The sequence below is a fragment of the Scyliorhinus canicula genome, chromosome 3 (genome assembly GCF_902713615.1).
Source record: "Scyliorhinus canicula chromosome 3, sScyCan1.1, whole genome shotgun sequence".
NCBI classification, from domain to species: Eukaryota; Metazoa; Chordata; class Chondrichthyes; order Carcharhiniformes; family Scyliorhinidae; genus Scyliorhinus; species Scyliorhinus canicula.
Window position 1 is genome coordinate 255,762,541 of NC_052148.1, and position 10,745 is coordinate 255,773,285.

Consider the following 10,745-nt stretch of genomic DNA (forward strand, 5'->3'; position numbering starts at 1 on the left):
ACCATTGAAAGACGACAGAATGCATCATGTAGTAAAAATGTATCAATATTTTACAGTGGGGCACTTCTACTTGCGTATGTGTTTGCCTCACACACCTGGCACAAAACTCTGCACCGATCAGCGGGCATACATGTGCAATGCGACTGCATTTTTTTCATATGGTCGTAGCCTTTTTGAAGGCCGCTTGCAGCCGGCATTATTAAAAGCCGGCTGCAAAAAGTTCGGGGAGAATGATGTGATTGGTTGCTTTCTGAACTTCAATGCTTATGAAATGGAAGTCCCTTATTCCAAGAATGGTCAGGTGTCGCATTTAAGATTGGGAAAGACAGTCTCGCTGACAGAGCCTTATTTCTGTATGTTCTGTGCCTCAATTGTGCTGTGGAGCTTAACTTTGGACAGATGGAGACCCCATACTTTCCGACACTGAAAGTCTTCACCTTCATCCAACATGTTCCATTGAAGGAGTGTGTACGAGGGCCAAAGAGACCCAAAACCATTTCCTCCATTTTGTCAGCAGCAAACAAGGTAAGAGAAAATGGTGGGTCGCGAAGGTCGGCCGGCGTGGGCCGCAAAGGTCAGCCCATGTAGGCTGCGAAGGTCGGCCGGGTTGGGTCCCGAAGGTTGGCCGGTTGGTAAAAATGAGTCCCCGGAAAAAAAGTTTGAAAAACATTGATGTAACTGAAGTCTTCCTTCACTTTATCAGATTACTGTATCATTGTTGTGCCACTAAGGAAAAACAATGTTCTGATGAATTGACATCTGATCTTGTGCCATTTGTTTTGGAAGAGATCCAATATCTGATAAACCTGAGCTGACTGAAAAAAAACACTACCTGTACCTGCCATATAGTGCTGTACTTTCACTTGGTGTCTCTCTCTCTCTTTCGCCCCCCCAAAATGTTGAAGGTTTGTAGCAAATAATCAGTCCGCATGGTAACCAGAACGACCTGGGAATTGCGTCAGGAAACTGGTGGCCTCCAATTCTCCACTGCTGCTTTGCATCGTGCCTAGCAACGGGGGGGGGGGGGGGTGAAGGCTGTTGTTTTAATTTTGGATGCAAAAAGTTTGGGTAAGGGAAAAATCGCCATTAATTACCTTGTTCCTTCATTCCTGGGGACAGAAGCAACTGCAGGCGGCGAGTTTCCCTCTCCCACATTTGTCTGTTTATGGAGTCAGCTGTGGGTGATTGCAGAATTAAACGGCGGAGGCAGGTAAGTTGTTAAATTCACTGTGTAACTATGAAATGCCTCTGGCAGTCTTTGCTTTGGGAGGGTGGCTCCACAGTATCTCTCAGCACAGAGGCGTGAGACAAACTATTTCACCAGAGTGTGATAATTGTTAGCGTTGGGACTTTTTCGACAGAGGCAGGCGATGTGTGTGTGTTTTTTTAAGGCGGTGGCATTAGACTCATTAAATACTCATCCCAGCCTCTCTCCCGCCTATTCCTGTCAGCAGCAAACCCTCTCTCGGGACCCAGCGCGATGGAGCAGGGGGGTGGCGACAGCAGAGCCGGCTCCAACTTGGCGACTTTGGATTTGAAAGACGATCAGATTCAGCTGCTGGAAGAGAATTTCTCCCGGATGAAGCAGCCGGACGGCTCGTCCCTGATGCTGATTGCGGCGGAATGCGGGTTGTCAGAGGCGGAGGCAGCGGTAGGTGAAGCCCATTCGCGCCGGGAGCTGACCCCCCCCCCCCCCCCCCCAAACCCTGATAATTTTCAATATAAATAAGAATTTGGCTTTACGTCAACCAACTTTTTTTTCTCGCACTTTGCGATTCTTGGGTGTCGCCCAGAGGCAGGCAGTCTGCTGATTTTAGTTAAATGCAGTATTCCATTCTGCATTTAATTGGGACCGATTATTTGGTCTTCAGAATCTCCAGCCACGTTGAAGCAATTAAAGCAGAATCAGGCCATTCGGCCAATCGCGTCTACTTCGCCATTCACCACGGTTGATGTGCTTCTCTTCCCCATTCTCCTGCCTTCTCCCTGTAAGAACCTATCTATCTCTGTCTTACAGACACTCCGTGATTTGGACCTCCCATAGCCTTCTGTGGCAATGAGTTTCACAGATTCTTCAGCCTCTGGCTGAAGAAATTCCTCCTCTCTGTTGTAAAGTAAGAAGTCTTACGATACCAGGTTGAAGTCCAAAAGGTTTGTTTCGAATCACAAGCTGTCGGAGCACTGCTCCTTCCTTGGGTAGGCTGCGCTCTGAAAGCTTGCGATTCAAAACAAACCTGTTGGACTTTAACCTGATGTTGTAAGACTTCTTACTGTGCCCACCCCAGTCCAATGCTGGCATCTCCACATCTGTTTTAAAGGGTCGTCCCTTCAGTCTGAGGCTGTTCCCTCGGGTTCTAGTTTCTCCTACTAGTGGAAACATCTTCTCCACATCCAGTCTATTTAGGCCTCTCGGTATTCTGTAAGTTTCAATAGGATTTCTCTCCGCTCCCCCCCCCCCCCCCCCCCAATCCTTCCAAACTCCATCAAGTACAGACCCAGAGTCGTCAACTGCTCCTCATCTTACAAGCCCTTCATTCCTGGGATCATTCTTGTGAATCTCTTCTGGACCCGCTCCCAAGACTAGCATATCCTTCCTTAGATATGGGCCCCAAAACTGCTCCAAATGGAGTCTGACCAGAGCCCGATAGAGCCTCAGCAGTATAATCCCTGCTCTTGTATTCTAGCCCTTTCGACCTTACTAATTAATGACTATATAAAACAATTGCCTACTGTCTGCAAGACCTGGATAAATATGCACTCTATTGTGGCCTCTTATAGAGCCATTGCAACACCAATGGAGGCCATTTGATCTCTTTGAGTCCACACAAGTTCTCGATACATGAATCCAGTCAGTCCCAGTCCCTCTCTTTAGTCCTGCCACTGCAAGTGAATTTTCTTTTGGCATCATTGATTGTCTCTGCTCCCACCAGCTTCATAAGACAGAGTTCCAGGTCATTGCCACTTGCTGCATTAAAACAAATTGTGCTTCCCCTCATTCCACTGCATCTCCTGGCCAGAACCTTAAATCTGTGTCCTCTACTCCTTGGAGCATCAGCCAATAGGGACAGTTTCTCCTAGTCTTCCTTGTCCATCTCCATCAAATTGTCCTTTACTTTTTTTTCTTTTGGTTTGATGGTTTTGTGTTCTTTGAATGTTGTGTTGCTCTAGATTTGGAAAGGATTTTTTTAGACCTATTAAAAAAAACTTGTTACTTCCTTGTTGGATATATCCTATATCCTCTTGCTGAACACCAAGATCTGTTGCTATGAGCAATGCAATAAATAGGAATGTGGATTTTGCCATTCGTGGAGAGCATATCTGAAGAATTTCACGGTATCCAGACTATAATTTTCTGTATATAAATTTTTTATACATTCTTTTGATAATGGACAGAAAATCATAGGTTGCCTGCCTGCTTTGTGTCTTGAGATGGGTTTGCCAGATCACTGAATCATCCCAATAGGTGGCACCAAACGCTTTCATGATGCATACAACTAATAAAGCCATGAGATTAGAAATGTTTGCACATCTCCCAGGAGAATCAAGTTTGGAAACTGCCAATGGAAGTTGATCCATAGAGGATCAAGCTCCCTAGAAAATCTTAAATGGCAGATCATGGCAACAGCAATAGATGCTCAGAACAGATAAGCAAACTGGTTATATTTTAGATGATCCGGTTTTGCAGGTGTCTTGGGCTGTATCAGCTATCAGACTAGAGATGAGAACTGTTTGAGCCTGAACTTCTCTCCGTGGTTTACCACAGCAGCCACTTTGGTGCCATGCACACCCAACTATTATCAATCCTTGCTTAACCCTATCAATGCCTCTTATATTAAACCATTTTAAATTAGTGTAACCTTTCGACACAGGAATACAGCTCTGACTAAGAGTTATCCTGACTTGAAATCTTAGCTTTTGTGTTCTCTCCACAGATATTGTCAGACCTGTGATTTTTCCAGTATTTTCTGTTGTCCTTTCAGATTCCAGCATCTGCAGTAATTTGCTTTCATTTTATGGGAATACTTAACATGGTCTGAACCTGATTACAATATACTGTTACGCATAATCCTCTTTGACATGCAAAGAACTTGTTTCGGTTCTGCTTTAGTAGACTTCACGACATGCCTGTTGACGTTGGCCTCTATTGTATGGTCTAATCCAAATGCTAATTCAGTGATGATTCTCCGTTTGCTGAAGCTAACAGTAATACAAGCTGTCAATTAACCATAAATCATTAATTATCCTCCTGCAGAACCTCCATATTTAGTTAGGTTGGATTGAACTCTTCCACTTCAAGCTAGAGAATCACTAGCAAAGACTCCTCCTCCTGCCCGTGCACCATTGCCCCACCACCGGATGTACCTTTGGCACCCTCTTATTCCTCATCTACATGCTGCCGCTCAGCAACATCACCCTGAAACATAGCATCATGTATGATGACCCCCAACCATACCTGACCATCGCCTCTCTTTACCCAACCGTTATCTGTAAATTGTACAATGCTTATCTGACATCCAGGGCCGAGTGGGGAGTATTTTTTCCTGCTAAGTATCGGAAGGCCTGAAACTCCATCCTCAGTCATTAGCAATTACTTGAAGCTGAACGAGTGTTTGCAAACTTGACGTCTTATTTGAACTAGAAATGAGCTTCTGATTACCTATCTGCATTGCCACTATAAAGCTATGTATTGCGACCTTTAACACTGCCCAAATCTGCTCCTGCCTCAGATCATCTGGTGACACCTTTGTCACCTCGGCATGTCCAATCCAACATATTCCTGCCCAGCACCTCACTACCTCTACAAACGTGAACTCATTTAAAACTCTGCTGCCCATGTCCCGTTCATTTGCCCCCCCCCCCCCCACCCCGTGCTTAATTACCCACATTGACTCCCAGTTAAGTAATGCCTCAATATATTTTTTTAAAAATCATCCTTATTTTCAAATCCCTCCATGGACTTACACTCTGATCTCCTTCAGCCCCACAGTGCTCATCTGTATTACTCCAATTCTGGCCTCTTGAACATCCTTGATTTTAATGTTTTTTGATGGTTGTGCCTTCAGCTACAAGGACTTGAATGGTGAAATTCCCTCCTTCACCTCTCTGCTCTCTCTTATTTTACAGCACTCCTTAAAACCTAGCTGGCCAAGCTTTTAGTCGTTTGCTCTAGTATCTCCTTTGGGTGGCTCAACGTCAAATATTGTTTGATAACATCCTGCCTTGGATGGCTTACTGCACTGAAGGTGCTCTCTGAATATAAGTTGATTGTTGATTGAAGACAATAACCTCACAGCTTTGTTTGTATCTCTTTAGCAATGGTTTAAGCAGCGCTATGCAAAGTGGAGACAATCAGAAGGATTTCCTCCACAATGTGGATCTGTCAAAGACTGAAGACTGGTACATGTTGCAAAAAGCATCGCCATGGAGTCCGTGCCACAACGCAGAGTGCTCCTTTCAATTCACAGGCTGTATTCAGCATGAATGTCTCCTAGTTTAGGATCTGATCATAATACCTCCTTTCAGTAACTTTGGTTTATTTTTTGTGAATTCAAAGAATATTTGATTCATTTTTTGCTTAAAATTTATTGAGTGCCATTGTTGTCGGCCTATTCATTTGCATTTAATTACATGCTAATTTCAGTTTATTGTGATTATTAGGTGAGTGAAATTTTTTTTTGGGTTTAAGTGCAATTATTAAATCATTTATCTGTGTGACATTAAATAATATATAACTTGAAACTGAAGATGAGCACTGTAAATCTTTCATGTCCTTTAAATAAATGAGTCTATGTTTTCATTTACCAAGTCTACTTTGTCTAGTGACAAAGGCTATCTGTCACAAAGATCGGCATCTGCCTAGTCTCTGGCAGGACGTGTGGGATTGTTGAGGGGGACACCTGAGGAAAGGATCCATAAGGTTTACTATATGGGGCAGCACAGTGGTTAGCACTGCTGCCTCACAGCGGCAGGGACCCGGGATCGATTCCACCATCTGGTGACTGTCTGTGTGGAGTTTCTGCTTTCTCCCCGTGTCTGCGTGGGTTTCCTCCGAGAGCTCCGGTTTCCTCCCACAGTCCAGGGAAGTGCAGGTTGGGTGGATTAGGCATGCTAAATTACCCTTAGGTGGGGTTACTGGGTTACAGGGATAGGGTGGAGGCATATGCTTGAGTAGGGTGCTCTTTCCAAGGGCCAGTGCAGACTTGTTGGGCCGAATGGCCTCCTTGTACACTGTAAATTCTATGATTTTTCCAGATTCATTCAGAAAGCTAAATTTAATTTCCTCCGCTGCCAAGATGGGATTTGAGTTGTATTTCCAGATCATTAACAGAACAATTATGCCCACTATATGAACATTAAATTGAATGGGTGGTTCAGTGGACATGGAAATTAGGAGAATGGGATTAGAACTATAAACTTGCATGGTTACATGTGTTGCTTCTGTATATTTCTATGAAGTTTGAGGAGTGAATTGGCCGGCATGGTAGCATGGTGGTTAGCACTATTGCTCCACCGAGTCAGGGTCCCAGATTCAATTCCCGGCTTGGGTCACTGTCCATGCGGAGTTTGCACGTTCTTCCTGTGTCTGCATGACTTTCGTCCAGGTGCTCCGGTTTCCTCCCACAAGCCCCAAAGACTTACTGTTACATGAATTGGACATTCTGAATTCTCCCTCTGTGTATCCAATGAGGGATGGAGTGCAGGCATGGTGGGGTGGAGCGTAGGGGCTGGGGTGCGGGAAGGCTTGCAAGCCATGGCAATGGACACTGCCCCAGTCCTGTGGGAGGTCATCTTGGCCCCACGTCCAGCCCCCCTACCCACCAACCCGTCCAGTGTCAGGACCGACAGCCGAAGATTGTGCCTCTCTCTGTCCTACCTCCATTCTCTCCCTCATCAGCCACAGCGCCGGTTTCCCAATTTTTAAAAGCACAAGTGAAACTCGCCGTCAGTGTAGGTGGAGACTCGCAGAGGGCCCGGAGAATACTGGATCAGGCCTGTGAATGATATGCAAATGCCATTTACTGTATGCGTGGAGTAGAACGCTGTCAAGACACAGGAGAATAACGATTTGGCATGAACCCGATATCTGCCACAATTTCGGCATCAAAATTGATTTTCTGCCCAATCACCTTTCCCAATTTCGGCAACAGCTGACGGAGAATCCCACTCCCGACCTTTGGATAGGAGCCTATCTAAATATCCCAGCACAAGGTTCACACATAACAGCTAAATTAAACTGGAACCATTTTATCTTTCTTAACACGCACATATATAAAAGCTAAAAATGATACGTTATTCAGAATATATTGTAAAGAGCAGAGAAGGCCAAAGTACCTTGAATGGATTCAGGAGAACATCTCAGTTCAATGAGAAAAGAGGCATTGTTGGACCTGGGGTGGGATTCTCTGATCCTGAGGCGAAGTGTTGACGCCGTCGCGTTTCACGACGCGTCAACAGTCCCCCCAGGAGCAGCGATTCCGAGCCCCTCAGTAGGCCAGCATGGCGCTGGAGCAACCCATGTCGTTCCAGCTGCCGACACCGGCGTCAAATGGGTGTCGCGGGTCTGCACATGTGCGCTGTGACTGACGCCAATGCGCACATGTGAACTGCGACCGGCGCGATTGCGCGCATGCACAGTGGCTTCCTTCTCCGTGCCGGCCTCGACGCAGAATGGCGTAGGGCTACAGGGGCCGGCGCAGAGCAAAAGAGGCCCCCAGCCTGAGAGGCCGGCCTGCCGATCAGTAGGCCCCGATCGCAGGCCAGGCCACAGCGGAGGCCCCCCCCCCCCCCCCCCCCCCCCCCCGGGGTCGGACCCCCCACCCTCCCAAAACCAGGCTGCCGAGGTCCCGCCGGGTAAGACCACACGTGGATGCCGCCGGTGGGACTTGGATTTTTTTCGCGGCCACTCGGCCCATCTCAGGCACCAATGGTGCCGATCCTCCGCCCTCCGGAGAATCGGTGGACCGGCATCGGGGCGGGATCGTGCGATTTGCGTCCGGCTCGGCGATTCTCCGGCCCCCAGTTCTTGGGATTGAGGTGGGTCAAGTGTTAGCAGGGGAACATTTAGGAGTCAGTGACCATTGTATCATAAGGTTCAGGTTGGTTATAGAAAAAGTGCAATGCAGGCTAAGAATAATAAACTGGGGGAAAGCCAATTAATGGAGTAAGAATGGATGTGACTCTGATAAATTGGAATCAAATATTAATGAATAATACAATTGAGATTCTGGTCAAAGATAGAAGGTCAAAAGAGGAATTGGAAAAGCAAATAAGTGAATCATAGCGTATGAGAAAAAGGGTCCAAAAATCTTTTATAGGTATATAATCCATATGAATGTAGATGCATGTGTTTTACCATTTCTACTTAACTTTTTAGTCATTAATAAGCCTAGTCTATCTTAACTCAAGAAAGTCTGGTCACATTGGCTCCTTTTTTGTGTGTGGAACAAGTATCCGAGTGAAAGGGAACTTGTTAGATTGAACCATGTTGCCACCAGCAGAGGGTGTCATCCCTCCTCACCTGGGTTTGTAACAGATTTGGGGGTATTCCAACCAGATGGTTACAAATTGAGACGTCTCGCCTGAATCTACAACTTTTGGGGACCTGACCTGGGGCTGGTCGTAACATGTTCATATGGCGTGCATGAACTTCCAAAAGGCATTTGATGAAGAACCCAACAGACTCATGAGCAAAGGTAGGCTCATGGAACGAAAGGGGATGTAGCTACATGGATACAAAATTGACTGAGTGACAAAAAACAAAATGTATTGGTGAACGGTTGTTTTACAGTCTGGAGGAAGGTTTATCGTGGAGTTCCCCAAGGGCCGGTGTTAGAACCCCTGCTCTTTCTGATCTCTATTAATGACCTAGGTCTTGGTGCACAGGGCACAATTAAAAAAATTGTGGACAATATGAAACTTGGAAGTGATGTGACTCATGAACCTAAAGTGTACAGCAAAAAACTACAGAGAGTCGTGAACACAGCCCAGTCTATTACGTGAGTCCACCTCCCATACATTGACTCAGTCTATACCTCCCGCTGCCTTGGGAAAGCAGGCAACATAATCAATGACCCGTCCCACCCGGGTTATTCTCTCTTCCACCCTCTTCCATCGGGCAGAAGATACGAAAGTCTAAGAACACGCACTAACAGATTCAAAAACAGCTTTTTCCCCGCTGTTACCAGACGCATGAAGGACCCTCTTATGAACTGAAATGATCTCTCCACACATCGTCTCTACTGAGTAGTATGGCACTCCTGTATGCTTCACCCAATGCCTGTGTCTATGTATTCACATTGTGTATTTATCGTATGTCCTATGTTTTTCATGAATGGAACTATCTGCCTGGACTGGAAGCAGAACAATACCTTGGTACATGTGGTAACAAATCTAAATCTAGTGTCCAGAACTGGTTGAAGCCTTCCAGTGTTTTTATATAGGCTTAACATAACTTCCTTGCTTTTGTATTCTATGTCCCTGTTAATAAACCCCAGGATTCTGTATGCTTCATTCACCATTCTCTCCCCATGTCCTGCCACCTTCAATGATTTATGCACATAAGCACTCAGTTCTCTCTGCTCCAGCATCCCCTGAATTACCCTGTATTTCATGGGCAGGATTCTCCCAACGGGAGTCTAGGTGCCGACGCTGGAGAAAAAACCGGAGTGTTTTACTCCGGCGTCGGCATCCCTTCCCAAAAATGGCGCAGGGATATAACATTTCTGGTGGAGGATTGGATTGGATTGGATTTGTTTATTGTCACGTGTACCGAGGTACAGTGAAAAGTATTTTTCTGCAAGCAGCTCAACAGATCATTCAGTACATGGGAAGAAAAGGGAATTGAACAGAATTCAAGAAAATACATGAGAATACATAATAGGGCAACACAAGATATACAATGTAACTACATAAGCATTGGCATCGGATGAAGCAGACAGGGTGTAGTGTTAATGAGGACAGTCCATAAAAGGGTCATTTAGGAGTCTGGTGACAGTGGGGAAGATGCTGTTTTTGAGTCTGTTCGTCCGTGTTCTCAGACTTCTGAATCTCCTGCCCGATGGAAGAAGTTGGAAAAGTGAGTAAGCCGGGTGGGAGGGATCCTTGATTATGCTGCCTGCTTTCCCCCGGCAGCGGGAGGTGTAGATGGAATCAATGGATGGGAGGCAGGTTTGTGTGATGGACTGGGCGGTATTCACGACTCTCTGAAGTTCCCTGCGGTCCTGGGCCGAGCAGTTGCCATACCAAGCTGTGATGCAGCCCGAGAGGATGCTCTCTATAGTGCATCTGTAAAAGTTGGTAAGGGTTAATGTGGACATGCCAAATTTCCTTAGTTTCCTGAGGAAGTAAAGGCGCTGTTGTGCTTTCTTGGTGATAGCGTCGACATGAGTGGACCAGGATAGATTTTTGGTGATGTGCACCCCTAGGAATTTGAAACTGCTCACCATCTCTACCTCGGCTCCGTTGATGCTGACAGGGGTGTGTACAGTACTATGCTTCCTGAAGTCGATGACCAGCTCTTTAGTTTTGCTGGCATTAGGGAGAGATTGTTGTCGTTGCACCACTCCACTAAGTTCTCTATCTCCCTCCTGTATTCAGACTCGTCGTTGTTCGAGATCCGGCCCACTATGGTCGTATCGTCAGCAAACTTGTAGATGGAGTTGGAACCAAGTTTTGCCATGCAGTCGTGTGTGTACAGGGAGTAGAGTAGGGGGCTAAGTACGCAGCCTTGCGGGGCACCGGTGTTG

General features: G+C 46.1%; 1 protein-coding gene across 2 annotated transcripts; it reads left to right on the forward strand.

The window, feature by feature from the left end:
- The first annotated feature begins 992 nt into the window (after positions 1-992).
- hopx (HOP homeobox) lies at positions 993-5,801 on the forward strand. Of its 2 annotated transcripts, none has more exons than XM_038792619.1 (3): positions 993-1,210; positions 1,452-1,651; positions 5,314-5,801. In XM_038792619.1, the coding sequence occupies exons 2-3, from the start codon at positions 1,481-1,483 to the stop codon at positions 5,389-5,391; spliced, it is 249 nt and encodes an 82-aa protein (XP_038648547.1). In that variant the 5' UTR covers positions 993-1,210; positions 1,452-1,480; the 3' UTR covers positions 5,392-5,801. The 2 variants fall into 2 exon arrangements, with proteins under 2 accessions (XP_038648547.1, XP_038648548.1); XM_038792620.1 differs by having other exon boundaries at positions 1,000-1,210; positions 1,455-1,651.
- The last annotated feature ends 4,944 nt before the right edge of the window (positions 5,802-10,745 follow it).

What these genes read in the sequence shown, in the direction of transcription:
- hopx (XM_038792619.1), top strand. Translation starts at nt 1,481, where the DNA reads ATGGAGCAGGGGGGTGGCGACAGCAGAGCCGGCTCCAACTTGGCGACT. An exon ending in TGTCAGAGGCGGAGGCAGCG is followed by an intron (nt 1,652 to 5,313) that starts GTAGGTGAAGCC and finishes GTATCTCTTTAG; the next exon opens with CAATGGTTTAAGCAGCGCTA.